At 36.3% G+C, this 26665-nt stretch overlaps 1 protein-coding gene across 1 annotated transcript in view; it reads right to left on the bottom strand.

Moving 5' to 3' along the window:
- Positions 1-26665, bottom strand: part of EYS (eyes shut homolog) — a gene marked incomplete at its 3' end in the record, with an annotated part of 771151 nt that overhangs the window by 82282 nt on the left and 662204 nt on the right. The window contains exons 37-38 of the mRNA XM_057418821.1: positions 21826-21990; positions 12113-12266 (exon numbers count right to left, since the gene is read on the bottom strand). Coding sequence (XP_057274804.1) covers positions 12113-12266; positions 21826-21990 — 319 coding nt within the window. The remainder of the gene's footprint in view (positions 1-12112; positions 12267-21825; positions 21991-26665) is intronic.

Raw genomic sequence — 26665 nt, 5'->3', positions numbered from 1 at the left:
GTAAAGCACAGAGCTTCCAGAGACCTAGAGAACCTTTTTACAAACTATGACAAAATAGTTACTATATCCTGAAATACCTTGTGCTGCAGCCAATGTTTTTCATGCCTTTGGAAAGACAACAGCACCAGTAGTGCTAGATATTAATTAGTTTTCTACGTTAATTGTCTTATAAAACTTATAATGTGACTGCAAGAATTCTACAGTATAGTCACCTTTACCTTCTGTTGAGCAACAGAAGAATAAAACCTTATCCAACACAAGGCAGCACTAGCTGTAATTTAAGTAAACTACATAGGTCACATTTATTACAGTGTTTTACCCACACAACTACATATGCAAGGAATGTAGAAAATCCTCTCCTCAGCTCCTTCTTTGGTGGGTTGACTTTGGCCAGCTGCCAGCTACCCACCCAGCTGCTTTCTCACTCCCCTTCATAAGGGTAACAGTGGGGACAGGGGAATAAGATAAAAAGCCCCTGGGCTGAGATACTTACCAATTACAGACATAGGTAAAACAGACTTGCCACAGGGAAAAATAATTTAATTAATTAATTACTTAAATCTCAGCTCTGGTGCCTGAAGCGCCTCCTCCCCTCCTTCTCGACCTTTGTGCTCGAAGAACTGCTTCCCTTTCCCCCTCCACATCTTCCTGTGTGGTGTTTGCCCTTCCTTAAAAACGTTTCCCTGAGGCACCCCCACCTCAGATGCAGGGCTCAGGCATGCCCTGCGGTGGGTGGGCTGAATCTGGAACTGGCTGTGTCCAGTATAGGACAGCCCTGGTCTCTCCTCATAGATGCCTCCTGGCAGTCCCTGCTGCCAGTTCCTGGGCACCTGCACTTGGTACACCTTCTTCCTATAAGCTCTGCATGCCCTTTGCTGAAAGATTAAGATATTGACATGTGGATGCAAATATATTAGCTGAAAACCCAAGTGACTTATTGTACAACCTTGTCAGTACCAGTATGACAGCAATGACTTTGAAAACTAGTCTTAGCTATTTGAAGATAGCTTACCTTGTTTTGAACTGCATGATGTAATACTAGCACAAATCTGCACACTTAAACTGCTCCTTTTGAAGGTGTCTGCCCTCTAGTTTCTGCTACATTTACCCACAGCTTAGATTTCTGTCTGCAATCAGTCTCCAGTGAAGTGCATTATTTTGATTCTGTATTTCCAGCCACGTCAAGGACAAGATCAAGTAATGGTCACAAAATGACAAAGCATCTTTAGATGAAGGTGATCAGAAATAGATGTAACAGCAGCATCAGTAATTCTATAGGAAAGAGATCAGCAAAGCTAAAGGCAGTGGGATAAAAGGCAAGGGGTACACAATGATAAGCACGCAGAGGAGAAAGTCTCATGGACATTGGATGGTCTAATAGAAAGCCAGGTCAATGTGTGCTTCAAAGAAGAAGCAAGAGTTAATGACAGTCAAAAAAGTGGAGAGATGAAAAAAAAGCTTCTCCCACTTGAATTAATTACATTCCAGAATATAAATACATCATATAATGTACTTCAGTCAAAGGGAGAGAAATAACTTTCTTCCTCAGTTGTATTCCTGAGTTTCTTTCAGACTTTTAGAAAGATGTAGCTCACATGTATCTCTCTCAGATGTATCTCTCTCTCAAACCTGAACACTCAAAAAGACTATTTAATAAATGTATGTATGAATTTTACTCAATAATCTCTTTAATCAAGTAATTAAATTTGCAGCACCAAATGTTCTCACTGCCAGTATGTAAAGCTAGAATTAAACTGGTTAGTTTTGAAACAATCAGCAGCCTGATGTCCTGTTTTTTTCCTACTCTTCATATATGCAAACTATATATAAAATATCTGCCTGCAATTCATTTAGAAAACAAGAAGTTAGAAATAAGGTGATAGCAATTAAAATAAAATAATAGTAATAAGTCACAGAGCAACTATTGCTGTTTCTTGCTTCCCTCACCTTGAATATAGATTTCCAATGAACTGTATGAAACAAACATCCCTAGTTAGTATATCTGGGGTTCTGTGATGATTTTGGGTTACACAACTGGATTGAGTATAGTACAATATACAGATCATGTATCAGAATCTCAATGACACATTTTAAAAATCTGTTTAAATACTTGACCTCAGGACATTTAAACTTTTGAACATCTTTCTGAGATAGGAAAGCAATACTCCCACTTCAGAGCTGTGCAAGCTAAGTAACAAGCCAAGAGTAACCAGACTCTTTCAGACCACGTAGGAAGTTTGCTACTGAGCTAGGAGCTGATCACCTAGACCAAGAACTGCTCCCTTCTCCTTAGCACAGAGTAGAAAATTCAGCTCATCTCGCAGCAGTCTGGACTGCACGGCTTCACTGCCTGTTTCATTGTTTGTGGCGACCTGCCCTCTGATTCCACTACAGCTACTGGAGCTCATAAGGTATATCAGAGAGCTAAACTGGCTCGTCTGGACATACATTCTCTTCCCTTTCCCTCCACTACTCCTTTTTTTGGGCATTCATGCAAACTCTAGCTGCCTGCTGTTTTTTGATTTTACTGATTTTCGATATCTACAGAGAAAATTGCACTTCCTATTTCTTTCAGCTAAAACAAACCCGTAGAGAATTGCAAACTGTTAGAAGCACACTGAACCAATTTTTTTTTTTTTCTGTATTGATCTTCCACTTATGCAACAACAGACTTGAGGAAGAGAATTTTTAAAATTGCTTTGCCTTCACAGGGTTTTTTTTTGTTTGTTTTGTTTGCTTGTTTAGCACTTCAGAACTCACAAATACAACAGAGTAAACATTTACTATCATCTTACTTCTTGTGAAGAAGACATGGCTATTTGGCAACATACTATATTGCTATAGTTCCACATGCTGTGCCAAGCTAACATGAATTATCATGTATGTGAAGGAACTGTTCTTCCTTCCAAGCAGATCAGAAAGGCTCTGCATTCTGTTTCTTTGCTGGAATAGCTGGAACAGCCAAGTATTTTGAAATCTTTGCTATCTGTTTCAGACAAACTCATTTAGCTACAAGACAAAAAAAGTGAATACTATGAGATCATGGAGCAGAAGCTATCTGTCTAGAGAAACTGCAGTGAGTAAGCAATCCCATCAACAGTACGTGGAATACAATGCTTTATGTAACACAAGGGAAATAAAAGTACTACGGTGTGTTTGAAAGGATCACCATTAAAGCTTTAATACATGAGTACATGAAGGGAGTGTTCTAAAGAGTTTAACAAGATTCTGGAAATTTAGGATAAAAACAGTTTAGAATTTCCCTGATATAATAAAAAGAACACTTACAAATGCTTTAGCTGTAACATTGCTAAAAGGCAAATCATATAATTTTTAAAGCAGATGTATATAGAAAATGGGAATTGTTTTATAAAGACTACTAGAACTTTAATCTATTTTCCTTGCATAAACACAGAGATTCTTCAAAACTTATTATAATTTTTAAAATTATAACACAAAATCAAACCTAAAAATAAAAGGTAATGAAATGTTCATATTTTTTTATAATGCAAAACTTAATTCTGGTGAATATGCAGATCAATGTCTTTATAAGACCCAGTAAATTGTGACATAGAGCTTCAGTAAAATCACATAAACTAAAAATTGCTATTAGCAACATCAGCCACTGAGAAATTAATAAATAATTATTGTAATTATCAACAGTGAATTGAAATGGTTCCTTTAATGTGATTACTAATCCTAGAGCATTCTTTGGAAAATGAGTTTTTCTGGTTATTCTTGCTTCTGAAAATTACACTAGCTATTAGTCATCTCAATTTTGATAAAATGGGCTGCTAAACAAGAAGGCATTAGAATGTTCTGAATCATACAATACTTCAGTCATGCTTTGCTAAGGTTATAGCATGAAAACCTAGCAATCTCTTTACATATCTAATTGCCAACATAGTTTTAATATACACAACAAAGAGATACTGAACCTTAGAGATTACTATGGTTATTAAACGGCTGATCTTTTTAAACAAGTGAATATGGATCTGACAAAGTTTGTAAACACCCCTCCTTAGTCCTATTCCTATCACAATTTCAATCCTAGTAGGAAAAAATACAAAGAAAATATGCTGTCTTAAGCCACTCGGTATTTCCTTAAAATCAATAGTTGACAGCAATGGAATTCATGTTTTGAGGGGTATTACTGAAATGTTCAACTTGTCTTAGGGAAAACAGGCATAACAAAAAATATTGGTCAAAACCGAGAATATCAACCATTATTTTCAAGTATGATCCCCTATTTAGAGATGAAGACGGGAAAATGCAATGAAATTGTTGGCCAGGAATTAACCTTAGCCACTGAAAAGATACAAAACACCTTCCATTTTACCACCAGGCTATACAGGCACTCTCACTGGGACGGTTAGTATACAAAATAGAAAGCCTAACAAGACAGAAATCATCAGAAGTATTTCTTTTTTTTTTTGCTCGACATCATAATGTGTATGTCTTGTACATTAGTAAAAAGTTAGCTCTTCAAGTTTTTAAGGCTAATAATTATTTATTTTACATAATTATGAGACAGTTATGCCTGCAGGCAAACAAAATAACATCACAAAATGAGAAACAAAAAATATTTCTCTATTTTCAATATAAATGTCTAGGAAAAGGAACAGCTTTATTGAAGTCAAAGGTTACCAGCTGTCACAGGCTTCAAGAAAGGAACTCAAAACAGTCTTTCTTCACATACATGTACGTCTATGTATGCTATTAATAAATCTATTCCTAGGATACTATACATGTGCAAACAAACCCACTCATTGGTAGAATTAATTTTTTGCGATGATTTTCAAATGGTATGTTGCTATACTAGAAGTCTTTGAATGAGACAGATTTGCCAGTGGTCTCTTCTTTTAGGATGAGTTAGCTCATCCTAGAAAGGTAAATGCAATGCAAAATAAATTACTGCAAAAGTTACTGTAATTTTTGTGTGTTACCTGATTTTGCTTAATTATGCTAAGTTGAACTGTTTATAACTATAAATACCCCCAAGGGCCTTGGGAATACAAATGAAGTATGTTAATTTCTTAAAAGAGATAAGAATATAGAATCATAGATTTTATTATTCTACAATTTTTAAAACTGATTGTAATATAGGTAAAAAGCTGTCCTGTCTTCTTACAGTGAATACAGCAATCTGTAGCATCTCTTATTCTGTCAAGTAAAAAAGTTTAAATTCTAGTGGATGATACTGAGGAATAGAGGTTAAACTGTGCCCTCCTTTTTTTCAGGACACTGAATGGCTGACAAGAATTTACTATGTCAATTTCAAGTTCAACCTCAGAGTTATCTTTCTGAGTTTAAAAGTCAGCATTTGACCCCAGAGAGAATTGGATTTAACAGAATGTCAGATGAGACATAAAATTTGATAACATAGAATAACAAACAAAATCTATTTTTTTAAATTTCATTTTCATTAGGAGGTTGGAAGGTGCAACTTACTAACAGGAGTTAAGAAAGAGAAAATTGTTTAAAATTCAAATAACTTTGTCACTGTTTACACTTTTGTTTTTCACGGCACTAAAGAAATTTAAAAAATATATTCCTTTTACCATTGAGGCTCACAACATCAGTATCTTGACTTTTCAAGTAGATTTGAAGTTGCAGCAATTTCAACAGAAAGAAGGCTTTATCAGTGGGGAAAAAATTGTGAGAAAGCAATAACTTTTGTTTTGCAGATCTATTCTTTTATCTTTTCAGAATGTTTGCCATTCAATATTGACCTCTATTTTTCAGTGGAGGTAGACAACCTAAAGAAATGCTGTGAAATTTCAGCTGAATAACAAAAAGTTCTAGTGAGCTATAATAATCTGAGTACTGTATGATTTTTTTTCCCATTAATCCACATATTTATATGTACTAACTTCTTTAGACTAGATACCTAACTTGAGAGCAGATAAGGTTAGATGGAATGAATGCAAGTCATTAGAATACTTCTTGAATAGCATAAGTAGTCAACAGCTCATATTTTTTTCAAAATTTTTATCTTTGAAATATCATAAACATACTTTGTTTATGTTTCTCTGTGGTTTCATGTGGGTTACTATATTCCATGTGACTCAGAGTAGACATCAGTATGATGGAGGGTGCTGTTCACAACTGTGAGATCTGTTGATGCCTCTCACTTCAGGAAAGGCAGCTGACAGTGCTGTACTATGCTATCAGTATTACTGAACTGTTGCTACAGTTCACATTTAAAAATTTACAAAGGTACATACGTATTTGAAAAAGACTGAAGAAAACCCACACTTAATTACACAAGTAATTAAATGTTTTTTAACATTTTTTTTTCATCAGTTGTTTTAGCTTCTGGACTAGACATCATGCTGGTACTCAAATGACATTTAATATAGCTTGCTAACTTGCAAATAAGAAAAAACAGCACGTATCAATCACTTCCATAGTGATATAGCCCTTTTATCTGAGAGAAAAGCAGAATGACAAGTGACTCCATACACTATGAACTTGACTGCACTGAGCAGACCCTAGGCTAGAATTAGGCAAACAACATTAACTGAATAATTTATTTAACAAATAAAGACTTTTATGGATGGCTAAAGGTGCCCTTTTCAACCGTGAGTAAATGCTTACATCCATACCACTAATTAAAGTACGACAGAAAACTTGAAACAACTACATTTGATATGTTCACTTGGAAGTATTAAAGATAACAGGAAGAGATTCTACAGGTACATAGCAAATAAAAAACAGACTAGGGAGAATGTAGGCCCCCTCAGGAAGCTCTCAGGAGAACTGGCTACGCAGGATTTGGAGAAGGCTGAGGTTCTGAATGACTTCTTTGCCTCAGTCCTCACTGGCAAAGGCTCTGACCAAACCACCCAAGTCTTGGAAGGCAGATGCAGGGACTGTGAGAATGAAGACCTTGCGCCCACTGTAGGAGAGGATCTGGTTCGAGACCATCTTAAAAATCTGAATGTGCACAAGTCCATGGGTCTTGATGAGATCCATTCACGGGTCCTGAAGGAGGTGGCAAATGAAGTTGCAAAGCCGCTGGCCATCATATTTGAGAAATCATGGCAGTCAGGGGAAGTTCCCAACAACTGGAAAAAGGGAAATATAACCCCCATTTTCAAGAAGGGGAAAAAGGATGACACAGGGAATTACAGACCAGCCAGTCTCACCTCTGTGCCTATCAACATCTTGGAGCAGATTCTCCTGGAAGGCATGCTAAGGCACATGAAAATCAACAAGGTGCTTGGTGACAGGCAGCATGGCTTCACTAAGAGGAAATCCTGCCTAACCGATTTGGTGGCCTTCTATGATGGGGCGACAGAACTGATGGACAGGGGGAGAGCAGTTAAAGTCATCTACCTGGACTTGTACAAAGCGTTCGACACTGTCCCACACAACATCCTTGCCTCTAAATTGGAGAGGCATCAATTTGATGGATGGACCACTCAGTGGATAAAGAACCGGCCGGATGGCTGCACGCAAAGAGTTGTGGTCAATGGCTCAATGTCCGGCTGGAGACCAATAACGAGTGGTGTCCCTCAGGGAATGGTGTTGGGACCGGTCTTGTTTAACATCTTTGTCGCTGACATGGACAGTGGGATTGAGTGCGCCCTCAGCAAGTTTGCTGATGACACCAAGCTGTCTGGTTCGGTTGATACGCTGAAGGGAAGGAATGCCATCCAGAGGGACCTTGACACACTTGTGAGGTGGGCTGATGCCAACCTCATGAGGTTTAACCATGCTAAGTGCAAGGTCCTACACCCGGGTCAGAGCAATCCCAGGCACAGCTACAGGTTGGGCAGAGAGAGATTCAGAGCAGCCCTGCAGAGAAGGACTTGGGGGTGCTGGTCGATGAGAAAATGGACATGATCTGGCAGTGTGCGCTTGCAGCCCAGAAAGCCAACTCTATCCTGGGCTGCATCAAAAGGAGCGTGAACAGCAGGTCAAAGGAGGTGATCCTGCCCCTCTACTCTGCTCTTGTGAGACCTCACCAGGAGCATTGTGTGCAGTTCTGGTGTCCTCAACATAAAAAGGACATGGAACTGTTGGAAGAAGTCCAGAGAAGGGCCACGAGGATGATCAGGGGACTGGAGCACCTCCCGTATGAAGACAGGCTGAGAAAGTTGGGGCTGTTCATCCTGGAGAAGAGAAGGCTGTGTGGAGACCTCACTGCAGCCTTCCAGTATCTGAAGGGGGGCTATAGGGATGCTGGAGAGGGACTCTTCATTAGAGACTGTAGTGATAGGACAAGGGGTAATGAGTTAAAACTTAAACAGGGGAAGTTTAGGTGGGATATAAGAAGGAAATTCTTTCCTGTAAGGGTGGTGAGGCACTGGAATGGGTTGCCCAGGGAGGTTGTGAATGCTCCATCCCTGGCAGTGTTCAAGACCAGATTGGACGAGGCCTTGGGTGATACGATTTAGCGTAAGGTGTCCCTGGCCACGGCAGGGGGGTTGGAACTAGATGATCTTAAGGTCCTTTCCAACCCTAACGATTCTATGATTCTATGATTCTTTGATTCTAAGATACATGAAATATTAATGTACAGAATACATTGGTAAAGCTCTGTGGGGATGAGTACTATGTTCATTAAATTCCACAGCAAAATTCTGACAATTCTGCCGGTAAATAAAATGGGAAAAAGTGACACTGTAATATATATGCAAGATTTTAATTAATGGTTGCCTAGAATCTTCCAAAAAGAAAAGACTCTTATATCCCCCATTGTTGTCTAGAACAATCTAAACTTTTTAAGGAACTATAATTTAAAAAATAAAAATTAGAGAAGAAAATGTAAAATTTTTTAAAAATTATATAAGTATTCCTGCTTTAAAAGGTAAAATCCACTGTCTCAAAGGATAAAAATAATGGCGAGTTGATCATTTAAATCTCTTGCTTGTTACAATTACTTTCCTTTAACCACTGAATTGAAGAAACACCATCTGTCCCCAGTGACAGTGACATCATTTTAACCACAAATAACATACAGCAAATTTTGCATGAGGAAACACATTTCAGAATCCTCGTATAGAACGAAATGTGTTTGAACTAATATGCTCTGAATAACTTTAAGGAGCAAATCCATAAAGGCAAACTAAACTACATCTCACATATGTGCTCAAAGCTTTAACTGTAAAGTTCAATAAAATCTTGATTATGTAATCACAAAAAGTAAAAAACAAACAAATGCACATTTTAAAAACCAGAAATCAAATAAATCTAAAATAAATGGAAATGGAAACACTGAATAAAACTGCATTGCAACCAGTCTCTAGTTTCTACAGGCAAGACAAAAAAAAAGCAAGCAATCAGAGTTTTATAGCTGTTTCCTATAAAGCTGTCATTTCACAAGGACTGTAAAAGCAATGACTGAGCATTTAAAACTCATCAAATCTTCATCAGATTTGAAAGAAATGGCCATATCTAAGAAAAATAATCACATAGTTAAGACAAAACAGTAGTTGTAAACTATGAGTATATCTTAGTTTCCTGCACATGGTGGATGTAGAAACAAAAAGTTTGAGAAGGTGAAAATCTGTTCTATAGTCATTATTGTTTGTGTTAATTACACTGTTTATCCACTGGAGACATAGTTGCACCCAGGACTGTAATATCTGTCAAATGAGATCTTATAGACTTATTAAAAGTCAAGTTTAATAGAAATATTGTCTCCCAGTTGGAGTGTTTTCAAATAGAAATAAAAAAAGTTATTTATTCCAGTCTGTGTCTTTTCCTGCATTACAGGGGGAAAAAAAGAAATCAAAACCCCTCATTAATTTTGCAGGTAAAACATACAGCTATAGTTATCTATCTTCAGCAGTCACTAAGAGGACACAAAACAACAGTTCTGTTATGGATTTGCATTTTATAGCCTATGATACAAGATCGGGGCGGGGGAGGAGGCGGGGTGGGCAAAAATGCCTTGTCATTTGCTTTTTAATTTGGCAAAGGTTAAGGATGATTGCTGAAGGATTACAACTTTATTGCTGCTTGGTGAAGGATATACTGCTCTCTCTACATTTTGGAAGGACTCACAAGAATAATCACTAGTCATTTTCAAGGCCAAGCCCGTAAACTCAGATGCATGTATATCCCCACCAGTTACAGTCTACAATCACACCTTGTAAGTTATTCAATATGCTACTTTTAAAGATAGCAGTATAAATTCCAGTAAACAAAGGTTGTAAATTGAACTGACATTACTTTTCAATATAACACTATAATATAACACATAAATTCCCAGGTGTTAATTTTAAGCTGGAAAACGAGGGAATTTTTTTTTATTGTGAACATGAACTTTATAAGTAGAATCAATCTTTTCAATGCCATTTAGCTGCATTTGTTGCTTATTATTAGACTTTGAAATCCGTACAGCATTTTAATGTCTCAGTCTTACAAAGGAGAGACACAGTGCTACCACAGCTAATACAGTGCAGACAGTTAGCTGACCAATGTCTCACACAAGAGTAGTCTTTGCGATTAAAAAAAACCCTTGGAATTATTTATTAATGTTGAGCTTTATACTTCTAACAAGTGTCTTAAAAGAGAAAAAAAATCTTTGTCTGTTGTCTTTTAGGGATAGCAAGAGATAGAATTTTCTTTATAAATTTTAAATACATTTACAATTTGTACAAAACCCCTAAAATAGATTAATATACTTTCAGCTAACATGTAAGCAGATTTGAATGTATGCTATGTGACTTTGCTTCATTAATATTAGGGATTAATGCTAATATAAAATGAAAGGAAAAAAAACTGTTTTTAATGTAGCAAAAGAGTAATGTATAGACCTGTGGCGGAGAAGAAATATAAGATGGAAATGAAACAATTTCTTGAATGGTAGATCCTTTCATTCTTCCATATGCTGAAAAGAAGTTTTATATTTACATTCTAATAAATTTGTTTATAAAAGGTTATGGTAAAGCTTATGGGGTGAGAAGAATATCTAGCCCCCAAAAAAGACTAAACAGTCCTTTCTCCCAGTATCAGTCTACTTAATATACTGAGATCTCAAGCTCAGACGGCAAACACAAAAACCTTTAGATGTGCTTTTACTTTCATTTTTGGTAGTTAAAGGTAATTTTGAGAACTCTGATGTGCACGTTTCAGAGTAACTTTTGCAGTCTCCTCTAACATGAAAATTGGTCCTATCTAAAACTGCCTTTAATTTAATAACTTGGCAACAAGTTCCTTCACATCACAAATGCTTACAGTTCAGGTGCACCAATTAGCTCTGATATTTTAACTATTTAATAAATAAAATAGTATCTTAATTATAGTAAAATTAAAATTTGTATGGGTGTCAGAATTATTGCTAAACCATTTTAAGATAAACATTAGATACTTTACTAATATAACACAACATCTATAATATCTTATCCATACCTTTTTCCAAACTAGCACATATGAAATTCCACGAGTAAAAAAAGGAGTTAATCTTTTAGCAAGGCATGATACCAATATCTTTTCCAAAATTATAAATTAACCATTCTGTGAACTACTGTGTGTACTGGGTTAAAAATAACATTACTGGTCAGTCACCACTGTATACTGCTGACAGGACAGTTGCATATGTAGCAATGACAGCTTATAAAATCATGGAATTGTTTAGGTTGGAGAAGACCCTTAAGATCATCAAGTACAGCCTACATTGTGAGATGTTGTCAGCATGCTCATTTTTTAATTTTTCGTCTTAAAAAATAAATTGGTCCTATATTTATCACCAGAATTCTGATGACAGGTCTAATTTATTCAAGGTATAAATAAGCAGAAATTTTGAGCTACCAATCTGATACCAATTTGGTAGCTCAAATTATGAACTATCTCCAATGTTATGTCTAAATTGTTTCAGCTCTCAAACTGACTTCGTCTGTATCTATAAAAGTGTCTGAATTTTGAATGATTCCTAAGTTCTACAAAGGACAGAACTAATCTGTGTGAACTAAAATGTCTTTTCAATCAAGAACACTACCTTATGAAAAAGTTTTCTGAATATGCATACAATTTTGCTTTCCAATATGACTTGTCTTTTTATTGTCAAAAAAAAAGGTGAAGTCATATTTATCGCTCAATATATATATATATATGTATGACTAAAACTCTTCAATGCAACACAAAGGTAAGTTCTTACCTTATTGTGATAGGGATGAGTGTACCTTTGCTAATGGATTGATTCACAGATACAGTCAGAATGTTCTGAGAGTTTCCACAGCTGAATCGAACTGTTGGTCTTCCTTCCACAAGATAAAAGTGAAGAAACTGTTCTCCAAAATTCCTTTCACTAGCTTTGAAAACAAAAATGGGGACAGTCACGCTTCTGAAAGTGTAGGACCTTCCAAAACTATTTCACACTACTGGAATGCCATCACCAGTCATAATGCGTGCGTTTTTTTATAATTATTACAATTATGTGTCGTAGTTGAGGAGTCTTCTATCAATATAAAGGACTCTGCTTAAGTTACTCTAAGAAAAAAAGCAAGCTCTGTATCAATAGCTGAAAACAAGACAAAGTAAAAGAAAATAACCAAAAGACAGAACCAGTGTAATTGCATAAACATTAAAGAGATCTTTACATTAATTGAAGGTGAACTTTTCTCTATATTCAGGAGTATTATTAAGGTGCCAAAGGTGAGACAAAAACATCAAAAGAATCACAAAAATACTGTATCATGATTTACTATTTTGTTCAGCTTTTCAACCATATTATAGAAAACAAAGATTATAAGAGAACATCTCCCTATTCTTATACTCTCTGTAAAGATCATAAACGAGTCACCTTTCCCAATTAATGACACATGTAAGACTTGATAAGAATAATTGCTGTCCACAAAAATTCAGACATACTGTTACTTGCGCAGTTCAAACTATGGATAAAAGTATATTAAAAAAAAATAATCTTCTAGTCTTTGTTCGCTTCCACTGAATAGTATATTGTAAAGAGCACAGCAAAATATTTCTATTTAAATGATGGGTGGCACATTGATAACACCTACAATGGCAAATTATTTTGAATGGGTAATGTTTTATCAATTTGCCCTTTGAATTTAACTGTACTTACTTCTTATAGAAGCTAAGACACAGCTCCTGTTTAGGATTTTTATTCCCCATTAAGGCAAACTGTTAAAATATTAATCTGTTCTTTGCTCGATATTTTACTATATTTAACTGAAGTAAAAAACGCACAATAGCTAGGTGATGAAATTGAATTTACTGCTTATATTTTTTTTGAGCAGTATTTGAGCAGATTGCTACGTTCTTCTTAATTTCCCGAATCCTACCTGTATCCAATTCTCCAGCTTATCTGTAGTTCAGCTGAGAAAAAACACAACATATACAATATACAAATAAATTCTTTATGTAGGTATGTGGTAGGAGAGAACATTTTCTTCCTTAAGATTTTTCTGATTAACAACTTTATCAAACACAATGGTAAGGAAAAAGGACAAAATCAAAACATACAGAGGCACAAACTCAACCAACAAATGGAGATAGTAACAAGAACTGGTGGTTTACACTAACTGGTATGGGCATGCAGTGTGTGGGAATGCTTGTTTCAGTAAGATTATCTTATTGAGGACCTTGCCAAAATGGGACAATAAGGAAGAAGGAAGGCAATAAGCAAACCACAGATGTGACAAACAGCCACAGAAAACAGTAACAGAAGCAACGGACAGTAACAGAAACTAATCTTACCAGTCACAGTAATGGATGGACTATCACGAAACTTCAGACATCACTTCAAAGAGTGCTACCCTGGACTTTGCAACAGAGAAGGGTGCCAGCGTGGGGGTCCAGGATACTGAGGAGGATTGTGTTTGTGGAGCTATGTAAACAGGAAACTGGGGAGGAACAACCCATGAACGCACATGTCCTTTTAAATCTAGCAAGTGCCACGTATGTGCCTTCACTAGTGAACTTCAATCTCTACCAGTCAGAGGAAAGAGAATTTGACTTTCTACAGTCATGTTTTGTGAGTCCTGTAGACAAATGCTGTTGAAGTCTGTGCCTTGCCCATGGCAGACTGTGTAGCCAGCTGTGCAATGCTCTCTGTGTGTCTGCATGTGTGCACGTCTGTGTGCATCTGGCATACATGATGAACTTTGCATAGTTTAAACAGCAAATGGGAAAGCAGCAGCCATGCCAATCAGACTGGGATGAAGACAAGGTCTTTGGGCTGGGTTCCAGTGGCTAGGTAGGAAAGATTTCCAGACCTGGAGCTGCTGGAGAACACAGCCTAAAATATCCCTTAACATTTTTATTCAGAAAGGTAGAAAGAATGTGGGTGTACTTGGCTGTACACAGCTACCTGCTGGAATACCTACTGATTTGTTAAGAGAAAATGATCAATTTTCATTTGGAGGACAAAACAGAAAGAAAAAGGTAATAGCAGATAGAGAGGGGCAGCAGGTGTTAGCAACTTCCTGATCATTTGCTTTTGCATAATTCATAGGAAAAACATTTCAAAAAGTAAACTCTGTCCTCTAGAGCAGCTTTCTAGTCAACACAGTATTTCTTCAGTCTGTTACAAATCCTGATGACCCCCTGAAAGTCTTTTATGCTTGGCCATATTTTGTATTCTGAATACCTAATTAACTCCAAAGATACTTTAATTTGACTGGATTTTATGCTTTTGGCTTTTATGTTTTCCTTCTACAATAATCTCTTAATTCTCTTTCAAAATATATTGCACTGTTAAAAAAGCCACTGCCTTTTAACCCCAGCACAACTAATATATGCACATACTGCATCATTCATTTCCTTATCTTCTTCTCCCCTTCCTGCACACGCTGTTCCATGCATTTCTAATTTCTATCAATAAGCAAATCTGTAAGCTACACTGAATTTAGAGAGAATGAAGCGGGGAGGGTTGTGAATGTATATACTGACAACATGTCATGAAGAAGCAAAGTTACAGCTGAATAGATCATTTCTCTTCTCCCAGTGAATCCGTCTGTCCATTCATATGGTCCATTAGTAAAAACTTGGATGTAGGTCCTCGTTATTATTATTATTAAAGTAAAAAATCTGTGACAGCTCCTCCAAAGGCAGCATTACCCTTTGAAACCTCAACAAGTGTTAATGCCTGAACTTCAGCCAAGGGAGCGCTTATAAGTCACACTTGCAGGAGACTAATATCATTCTTCATTATTATATGCCAGGCAGTATGAGACCCTTGGAAAGGACAGTCCTTCAAATCATTCTACAGTGAACAGGAAAAGGCAGAGTGTCCCTGTGAAAAATTTTGTTCTGGCAATGTAAAGGAGCATATATTACCTAGCATATATGGTGGGAAATTGCCTCCATGGGAAGAGCCCTATTCTTAAGCTCAAAAGATGTGTTCCAGGAACGGACACAGACAGGAAGCCATCTGCGTGAAAAAATCTTGATGGATATTAGGGGTAACTTATCTTGACCTTAGTAGAGACTTTGTCAGGGGATCAGGTCAAAGAAACCAGGTCTCAGCAATCATCCTTTCACAAGAAATGGCAAGGTGGAAGGCTGTATTTGTATGACGGCAAGCAAGTGGCCACTGGGGTCAAATGGTTGTCTATCTAGAAAAGACAGATTTAAACTCCTATTAAGCTATGGCATGAAGTTTTATTATGCAAAAACATTTTGACACAGATGAAGGATACTGTGAAATGCTCTGCTTGAGAATGCTAGCTGAAATAACAGACAAATAGACTATGACTGAATTGCCTGAAAGGACCATTCTTGGTTTTAGGAGAGGAAGTAGCACTGGGGAACAGAGCTTCTGAAAGCATTGCTTATGAAAAAGGAGATGGTGTCCTTAAGGAATGCTATAAACATGGGCTGGGCCACCATAAATCCAATTGTCAGAAGTTATAGACTACCATATATACTAGAAGTTAAACAATCTGTCCTTGAAGGGACTGTGAACAGCATTATGCTAACCCGGTTAAAAGTGACAATGATGAAGTGAAGCTTTATAACTGTATCAGGTTTTTTATGATTACTTGGATTTATTTTGCTTTGTGGCTAAATGTCACAATTTGCTTTGATATGTTGATTAAATTAAAGCATGCAAACAAGTAAAATCATGAAGGAATGAAATAAAAAAATTGTAAGAATGCAAACTGTATTCAACAAAGAAATATTTCTCAAATTATGTCTAAACTTTATTGGCAAAAAAATAGTAATTGTGTATATTTTAATTTTTTTTTCTCCTGGCATATTTAAAGAAGAATGTCCTCACAGTCTACTAATAATTTAAAGACAAGGTCCAGACAAAAATTCCAGACAATTTTAGTCCATTGACTGTTACCATTTTTATGCTTATTAAATACATACTGAAAATAATTAGGGAAAACATGATTAGTAAGAAGGAAAGTTGATTTGTCATTTTATTAAAACAGATGATGGTTTATAGTCTATTAAAAATTATATGCTATCCCTTTCTTCTTGGGTTACTTTCTTTTCCCGATACATGTAGAGATTTTCTATAAATAGGATATAAACTTATAACCTCTCTTTCCCCATGTTTTTAACAACCTATTTTTGCCAGACTCTACAAAAACAGTTAGTCCTTAGTATTTCTTTTTCTTAACCAACAATTGACAAAATCTTCTTTAATTAAGGTGTTAAATAGGAAAATGCTTTTCAACAATATAGTGCAAATCAGTAAAGTGACATGCGTAGCACAATGATTCTTCTATTCTGCCTATTAGATAGCCTATAAGTAGGCTTGCTTTATGTATATACATATTTTATTTTTCTTATTTGCATTTTTATATAGGTATTTACATCAGCTGCTAAAAGCTATGAAAACAATGCATCAGTACTTCTAAGTGTTCACTTTATTTTAAGATGCATGTTTATGAACAAGAGAAGAAGGCGCAGATCACCTTTTTGATTCTCACTGGGTGGTATACTACATAAAGATAAATACAAGTTTTAATGCTTTTACATTTTCCCTTAAGATTCTGAATTAAATATTCTACTTATGCACTCTTTCTGATTCTAGTCATTTGTACAGCAAAAGCATCTTGTCTGAGATTTCCCACTGAAATTAAATGTTTACTAATTATCTGCTAAAGAAAAGGATGTAACCTCATGACCACCTGGTAAAATCAGGTGTGTCTTGGGTTCAGCAGTAGCAGTCAATTTTTCTCCTTCTTAGTAGCTGGTGCAGTGTTGTGTTTTGACTTTCAGCCTGTTTTTAGCTGTTCCTCAGTCATGTTTACCCTGACCAAGGACTTTGTGAGGCTCATGCTCTGCCAGGGACGAGGGGAAGCCGGGAGGAAGCAGAGACAGGACACCTGACCCAAGCTAGCCAAAGAGGTATTCCATACCACAGCATGTCATGCCTGGGGAGGTAACTGGGAGTTAGCCGGAAGGGCACTCACTCTTCTGGGTTGGACTCGTTTTGGCGGGTGGTATTGTATTCTCTTCCCTTGTTATTTCCCTTATCATTATTATTACTGGTGGTAGCAGTAGTGATTTGTGTTATACATTACTTACTGGACTGTTCTTATCTCAACCTGTGGGAGTTACATTTTTTTGATTCTCCTACATCACTCTGGAAGCTGCCGGGGAGAGGGGGTTGGGGGGGGGGGGGGGGGGGGGGTGGGGAGGAAGGGGGGAGGGAGTGAACGAGCTGCATGGCTGGGTTTAAACCACAACAGTTCTTGTAAAAAAGGATAGATCTGCAAGTGGAATAATTAAAAAAAAAAGAAGAAAATTGTAATTATTTTCTAGTAAAATACACATGACACATGCAGATCACTGTGATTTTCTTATTTTTGAAAATGCTTTTGACAAAGACAGATTTTTGCTCTTTGAATGTGTGAAACTTGTTGCAACCTTAATCACAAGCTATTGTTTACATCTATATAAGAGAATATGAAAATGTAGAGAACATTAAACCTTTTTTGTAATTCTGTAGTTCTTGTTTCTAGTGAGTGTACTAGCCTCAAGATGACTTTCTGCTGACAGTTCATTTCTCAGCTGTTTGATGGTAGCACAGCAGCAGCAGAAGCAGGAGTTATACTACTATTAAAAGGAGAACAGCTGGCAACAGCAGCTTCTCTTTTGAAGTTGTTAGAAGGGAAAATGGAAGACAGAGCAAGGAACAAAAAACGGGTGAAGGAAGAACAGATGGAGCATATGAGCTCATGAACGATATTATGTTGTTTATCTGACAGAAGAGTTTGTTGCATAAGAAAATAATAAACTGCAAAATTCAGCATAATCTGTATATGCACATTTTACTCATTCAGAAAACACTAGAGTTGCAAGTATGATGGGTTTCTCAGAGACAACGAAGAAAATGTGAGTAAAATATCTGCTAGAAATCATGAAAAATTGCCTAAGTTCCTGGAACTGTCCCAGCTCAATGTCAGGGTTAGAACTGAACTCATACCATTTCATCCTGACCCTCCTTTCTTCCCTCTGTCTGGGTTCATGAAGGGACAAGAAGGGAGCTGGGACAAAGTCAATGGAGATCTCAGGTATGGGTAACTGGAAAGCACTAATATCATTCTACCTTTCTAGAAGTGCAAAGACAAAGAATGTGAAATGCTCAAATTCTGCTGTAACAAAATCTCTGTAAACACCTCAAAATCTTGCATTAACAATTTCCCACAGAAAGCATGAACTGATAGCTGAACAGCTATGGTGTTAGATTCAGGATGAGTGCATTATCTAGAAAAAAATGTATGTAGAGTCACAGAATAGTTTGCATTGGAAGGGACCATTACAGGTCATCTAGTCCAATCCCCCTGCAATGAGCAAGGATGTCTTCAACTAGGTCAGGTTGCTCGAAGCCCTGTTCAATCTGACCTTGAGTGTTTCCAGGGATGGGGTATATACCACCTCTCTGGAAGACCCCTTCCAGTATTGCAACATGCTCATCATAAGAAACTCCTCTCTTGTATTTAGTCTGCCCTCTTAGTTTGAAACCATTACCCCTTGTTCTGTCTCTACAGGGCCTACTAAAAAGTCTGTCCCCATCTTTTCTGGAAGCCGACTTTAGGTACTGAAAGAATGCTATAGATCTCGCCAGAGACTTCTCTTCTCCAGGCTGAACAAGCCTAACTTTCTCAGCTTGTCTTCATAGGAGAGGTGCTCCATCCTTCTGACTGTTTTTGTGGCCCTCCTCTGGACCCACTCAAACAGGTCCATGTCCTTCTTATGCATTTCCTTCTTGCCCTTTAGTTTGACCAGCACGTCTTGACTCAGCCATGAGTTTCTTGCAGATTTCTTAAATCTGGGGATCAAGGGCTCCTGCATACTATGGAAAGTGTCCTTCAAGATCTTCCAGCTCCATTCTGCTTCCTTGTCCCTGAGGGCAGTTTCCTAGGGGTCCTACTAATTCTTTGAGCAGCTGGAATTTTGCTTTCCTAAAATTGAGGGTCCTGACTTTATTGCTTGATTGACCCATATTCCTCAGGACCATAAACTCCACCAGTGTCTGATCACTGCAGCCCAAACTGCCTTCAATTTTGACATCACTGAGTAACACACTTGTGTTGGTGACCATCAGGTCCGGTATTGCAACCCCTCTGGTAGTGCTGCTATCTGGTTTAAAAAGTTATCCTCAATGTACTCCAGGAGTCTCTTGGATTGCTTACAGCTCGCTGTGATACATTTTCAGCTGATGTCAGGGTGGTTAAAATCCCCTAGCATGAAAAGAGCCTGTAAGTGCAATGCTTTCTGTAGCTGGAGTAAGAAGTCTCCCACTGATTGGGCAGCCTATAGTAGACATCAACCACAAGATCCCCTTGGCTGCCTTGGTCCCTAGTGCTTGCCCATAAGCCTTCAACCTTCTCATAGTTATAATTCAGAAGAATGCTCTTCTCACTCTATCCATAGATGGCAGTCCCTCCATCTAATTTGGTGGGGTTTATTTTGCACTAATTAAATACAAATTAACATCAAAATGTCCATAAAATTACCTAGTATTTGAATGCATATAACTGAATTAGGCATAAAGGAACTGTGTTTTTGTTAAATCAGTTTTGGGTTGTAAGGTTTGTTTTTTTTTTAATATATATATATATACAAACAATGGTAGAAGCAGATTCATTAGGATACAGAGAATAAAGTTAAGGAGGGTAATGCAAGTCATTTATGACTGCTGTGGTGTTCTCCCACAGTGCACAAAGAAGGCATCCACATATTTGTTTGTAATTATTGGAAAACATAGATAGTGAAAGAGTTGGAGTTTGATTTTCAGTTACAAATTTTGAACATTTGATGTTAGCAAAGATAGGCATATTCTTTCTGTGTAAAATGGTTAAGTTGTAAACTAACCAAAGAGCATCCATCATTGTAATTTCTGTTTCAAAGACAGTGACCATCCCACCCCGGCTTCATGAATTTGCTACTTTTCCAACAAGTAGTGATAGAAACACATATATCTCTGCTTGTAGGAATAGAGTACACTTATCCAAGTTTGTAAAAAACGCCACTTCCTCCTCAGAATTGCAAAGGAGCTTCCATTTTGGTTTTTGTTTTTTCTTTTTTTTTTAGTTCTTAATAGACATGCTTAATCAGAGCTTATGGGTAGATAACGAGCTTTACTTTAAGTCTTGCAGGAAACCAAGTACTTTGCAGTGATGAGGTAAAGATATTCAAAGTACTTCCAGTGACCCTCCTTGAAATCCTTTTGAGGGACAAATAACTTCTCTGCAAACTGAAACAAGTATAAAACACTTCAAGATAAAGAACTGCCACCTATCCATGATTTTTAGCAAATTTTACAGCCATGCATCTTAGGCAGCTACAGCAACAGCCCAGCTATAACATAATAGGATTTGAGATATCATTTTGAAAAGCAGTAAACATAAATGTTCAGTTTGGGCTACAGTGTTTTACACCTACAGAAAGCATAATTAAATAATACCATGAAGCCTATGCTACTTTCAAATCTGGCTTATAAATATTGGCATAGTGCAGATGAATTCATATATATTATGTCCATAATATATCAATGACAAAAATAAATTAAAATAATTTATATTAAATCAAGATTTTTGTGTGTAGAAAAGCCTTAGGAAACTGCTGTGAACAGAGAATCCTAATGGCTTTCTCTTTGTGGAGTAAATCTATTGCATAGATTACACAAACATATTTCCCTAGCTGTCCCTGGATTTGGGAAGAAATCACTTCATTTTCCAGGTTTTCCATTTCGATAGAAATTACAATATAAAATATATAAGATATTCAACTGGCAGAGAAGCCTATTTCTCTTGCTGACTAATGAAAAGCATACTGTCTCAGAAGTTCATGCCATATACTGAGGAATGAAATATGCAGGCAAGAAGGAACATTCTTATGTGGTATTACCAAGCACACATCTAACTCTGCAAGTATGCTCTCCAGGGACCAGAAAAGGATCCTCTGAATTGTGAAATCAAAAATATGGCAAATTTTCAGAAACTAAGATACTTCCACAAATCAAACTATATATCGAACCAAGATCACAATTATAATAAAAAGTGAGTCTCAACCTCATTATGGAGAAGATGTTTTTCTGTAATAAATTGTTCAAAACTTCGTCAACATTTGTATTTTACAGCTGTAACACTTATCACTGGAGTCATATGCTTACTATGTTCTTTCTTGTCAGGAAGCATCTTTTTCACTTGTAAGTTTATTTTGCTCAATGAGTCATAAATTAAAGAACTTTCCAGAGGAACACAAAGAAGGATGGTTCAAATTTTATAATGCATCACACATTGGAATACCAAAAGGCTTCTACTGCAGTTTAATGACTCATTTTGCAGCTGAATAGGAAATGCCAGCTGATGTACACTAAAGTTAATAAGGACCTGAAAGAGCTAAAACTGATACTTAACTTCAAGTATCATTGGTACTCACTGTAAAGAATTGTGCCATTAAGAGCAGTTGTTTTCACTGCCAAGTACAGAGTCGTCACATTGCTTGTTTCCTGCCCAGATGCAGTCCTGGTCTCAGATACAGATGTCAGAGAAGGTAGTTCCAAATAAGAATTTCCAGTGAAGGATGGAAAAAACAGTGCTGTGTCTGTAATGAATAACCAAAATCTAATTTTATTAAATTATTACGAAATAAAGTGATAAAATAAAATATAATCATCAAAGCATGTTTAAAAATATTAATTCTTCTGCATACCTGTGAATAGTGTAATCAACTACATTATTTGCAAAGCATGCATATACATTTAATTTCAAACATTCTAGTTAACTACGCAGAAAATGAAAATGTTCTAGCATCTGCATATTGCCAGAAGCATAAAGAACATTTTAAGAGAGACTACTCTCAGAAGATGCAAAGTTAGAAAGATTGCCACAATTTTTCATCTTTACAGATGTGTCTGTGCAGAACTTTTGTCCCATGACATCCTTTTGAAGTACCTTTGATTTATAGTTGTAGACAAGAAAAACAGGTTTTCTTCATTTTGACGATACTCATATATTCTGTGTTTGAAATTATGATGAGGATAACATTGGGTGGTATATACATTATTCCATTACACTACTCTTGTCTTGCAAATGAATAGTCATAAGAGAAAATTTTTAACTATGAAAGCTTAACATTTGCAACATTTATTGCATTCATTATCTTTGTCATTATGTTTTGTATTATTTTGGTTTGGTGTTTTTTCCCCTGTAGCTGTGATAATAATAACCACTCAAGCAAGAAGAAAACAGGGTAGAGCCAATTGAGGTTAGGTGGAATGTCTTCCTGATGCCTTAAGCATCCTAGTTAAACAATACTCCTTGAAGACTGCCCAAATTCATCACTAGGGATATAAATAAAGAATGAGGAATGAGAAAAGCAGTCTGAGTTCAGGTAATATTTTTGTAAACAATTTTTAATTGAATGAATTAAATCGATAAAGTGGATTTTTGCCTGATGATTACAAATAAACATGACTACTATGTGGATGATTTTTTTTTCAAATTTTTTATTCCCTTTATTTGTTGTTTCATTATGAAATCTGCCCCTGTTTTATACTTTGCAACTTTTATTGGATTCAAGAAGAAAGAACAAAATGCAGCCCATAGTTAAAGAAATGCGTGTTAAAGGGATTCATTAAAAAAACAAAACCATACACCACAACACAACAACTCAGCTGTGCTTTCTATGTCCCACAGTGCAGAGGAGGAAGAGGTCTGGGTACCCACAGATCCTGCAGGGAAGAACTTCCCAGCCTCAGGAAGCATGATATGATATCCTCTCTTCAGGGAAATTTATCCATGAAAACTTTCTAAAGCACTCTTTTCCAGAGACAATCTTTACTGTTAATCATACTAGCTTGTTTTATCTTTTGTAAATTTGATCGTAACAACAACTTGTTTTTAATTATGCATATTGCCTTGTTCCTTAAATATTGACAAATAATAAAAAAAAATAATTCTGAATAAAGTAATGCACTAATCAGAACACAATTCCAAAAAGAAGGCCTGGAGATGAAGCTGTAATTCAGTGGCAAGCATTAGATAAACAAATAACCCAGTATATGGCAAGACAGTGAAGCATGTAGGAGCCCCAGCATCCCAAGCATACCTGTAGCAATATCCATTGAGTCTAAGTATTTTTGTCTTCTATCTCGCATATAGTGGAAGCACCTTTTAAATACCCTCAATATTTGTCAAGCAACATGAAATTTTTTCAGTACTGATGTACTTGGCAAAAGTAACAAAATCTAAACACAGTATTTTTGGAAAAACTTAGCAATAATCTTTGACAGATTTCCTTAAGGAGTTCACTGATAGTGGAATGTTGCTATCAGGATTGTAAGAAATCCATAGACAAAAGAAACACCATAATTCAAAATGAAGATCTTGTCAAGCTCCTGATAACTTATACACATACCTATAGATCCATTCCATAAGCCTATGTTGAACAGTAATACGTAATTCCCTGACATGGGGTTCTAAGGAAGGTGACATTCTATGTATCGTAAGAAATTGCCATCTCAAACTTATTGTTTTCAATTTATACATATAATTGGTAATGACAGTGAAAAGATGAATTGTGTTCAACATATCCTAACCCTTTGTCTCAACATGTATAAATAGTACATGAGGATGGTTACTGTAAACTCTTTCTAAATATTAACAAAATAGTAGCCTTGAAAGAAAAAATATAAACGGTGAAAAAAAACTGTGGAAAATACATGTATCTACAAGTAGCACCTATACTAAGATAAAACCATGGTTCTGAAAAACCAGTTGTTGCTCCTTGATGTAGTTAATTGAGTCTGTGTATTAAGAGCCTAAAATCCAGGTTTGTGATGAAATAGGTAGAATAGTACACACAAAGCTGCTTGTCTGGAATCTCTTTTTCCACTTCTTTCATTCTACTGAGCTCTGAATTAGCAAAAATTGAGGTCCCATGAAGCACTGAGCATAGCTGCACAGTACTAGGTTATGTGAATCAGAGCGAAGGAGGGCATACGCGGAAATCTAATAAGCTAACTATATACTATCAATGCCAGCTATGATGTGTGTATAAGACTTATTTTATAGGACATGTTTTCTAGTAACATTTACAGAGCTCCATATTTTAAGATGGTTGGTAATAAGTGATTCTGTACTTCATTTATTTATTCTCTCCTGGGGCCACTATCTACCAACAGTCAGCTCTGTCCATGACTCCAATGGACTCTTCTACTAGGGCAATGGTCTCCAAAGTGGAGTGCATGCACCCCAGCACGTACACAAGACAATTTTCTGGGGTGCAAGAAAACAAAATATTAGAACTGCAGTATCACATATATGTAATTTATAAATAAATATACATTGGTGTAGTGACTTCAAAAATTTTTTACTGATGGGGTGTGCAACTGAAATAGTTTGGAGATCGCTGCACTAGGGAAAAATTGAAGGACAATAGGGACTTGCTAACTATGTCTCCCACAAGAAGGAGAGGGAACGTAATAGAGTAACCAGCACGGCGATTCTGTAGTACGGAGGATTTCTACAAAGAAATTGCATTATGATTCTTTGACCAAAGTTTTACCATTTACAGAATGTAACTTTTTGAGATATTAACTGTTACTGCAACTAAACAGTGACAAATGTGACACTATACCAATAGAGAATAGTGAGAAAAGCAGGATGATACAACTAATCAAATCCATGCAGTACTTTTATACTCAGAACATGTCCCTGTTTCAACAAACAAAATGGCTTAATAAACGTAGGACATTCTCTGCATACAAGCTTTATCAGGAAGCAACATAATACAATGATAAACAAAATAAATGTATAAAAAAGATTAAGTACAAGACATAATGTAACAGATTTACAGATCTCAATTACACTGGAAGAAATAAAAAAATCTAACATTTTCAGGGTAAAAAGGGAGACTGCAAGTAGTTCAAGATATAATACCTGCAAAAATTCATAACAGTGACTACAGAGTTGGGTCTTCGATTCCCTGAACAGTGTATATTGTTAAGAAGTGCACTTTAACAGTTTAAATGAAGGTTCAGATTTTCTGCTGAAGTAAATAGATTATCTGGGATTTTATTACTAAAATCTTTGTAATAACACATGTGCAAACAAATTTCTATTATGATCCTATTTAACCTTTTCTTAATTAGAAAATAAACAGCAGTAAGGGGAAGAATACAGTTTTATACTACTAGTAAATTGGAATCAATCTGTTTCCATTCCTATCTCTAATTTTGCACTTTCATTGTTTGCATTTTGTGACAAGTTTGGCTTAGTACTGAGTTCTGTTAAATTCTATTGAATTCTGTCAAAAATAAACTTTGTAATCTCAAAGATCAACTGCACCAGCCATCACTAAATAAATTCAAATGAGAAATAAATAACACTTTTAATAATAACGACAAGTAGGGGAAAAAAACACAAAACAACAAGACACCAGAAAACGCAGAAAGTCTTTCTGGTAGAAGAGATCTGATGAAACATCTGACCAAGTCATCTAAAATCTACAGGGTAGATAACTGCTTTGAAAGTCCTTGGTCCTCCTGAACAGCAAAGAGAAATGGATAATCCTAGGATGTGAGTCTCCTCAGCTTATAGTAAACATTTAAAAAGACCAGGTGAATCATGGCCTAAACCTGCCTAGTTCTCTTCACTTGCTGTAAAAGGACTTGAGGATTTCTAGTTTAGCTGTAGACATGTACACCGGCAGTATCTGAAGTTAGATGAAAATTCTCACCCTTAATGTCTGTGCATCAGAATGAAATGGCCTGCTGGAGGATCTTCTTTAGGCAAAACCAAGTTAATAGAGTAGTTCGGAGTTGAAATGTTAAGGTTGTGAACTGTTTAGGATGTCAGAATTTTAAGTCAGAGGCTTAAATTCTGAATTTGTTATTTGTATTTTTCAATTACAGTGGTAAACATCCTATCACAGAGATCTGAAACTGATGGACAGGTTCTCTTCTTGTTCTTCATTTCCATCACTCAAAGAAAATTTTAGAAATACATATGATAAAAGCTTTGCCGACCAGTGGATCAGACCTTTTCCTTATTATCAAGAATGAAGGTTTTTCTTCCCAGCAGGCAAAAAGGCAGTTTAGCAGCACTATCAAGGGACTGATGAAAACGTGACTTGCTCTATCCATCTTATGCTCACAGAATGTCACAGGGACCCTGATTTAACTACCTGAGATCAATGCATTCTTTTATCTCATGTTCATGGTGTGAAGAAAATCAAAGTGAAATAAATATGATTCAGATAATTCCTAGGGATTATG

This window comes from Pezoporus wallicus, unplaced genomic scaffold (genome assembly GCF_028554395.1).
Source record: "Pezoporus wallicus isolate ANWC-B61680 ecotype Strahan unplaced genomic scaffold, APGP_CSIRO_Pwel_v1 contig_4901, whole genome shotgun sequence".
NCBI classification, from domain to species: Eukaryota; Metazoa; Chordata; class Aves; order Psittaciformes; family Psittacidae; genus Pezoporus; species Pezoporus wallicus.
This window is presented reverse-complemented; position numbering and strand designations above follow the sequence as displayed.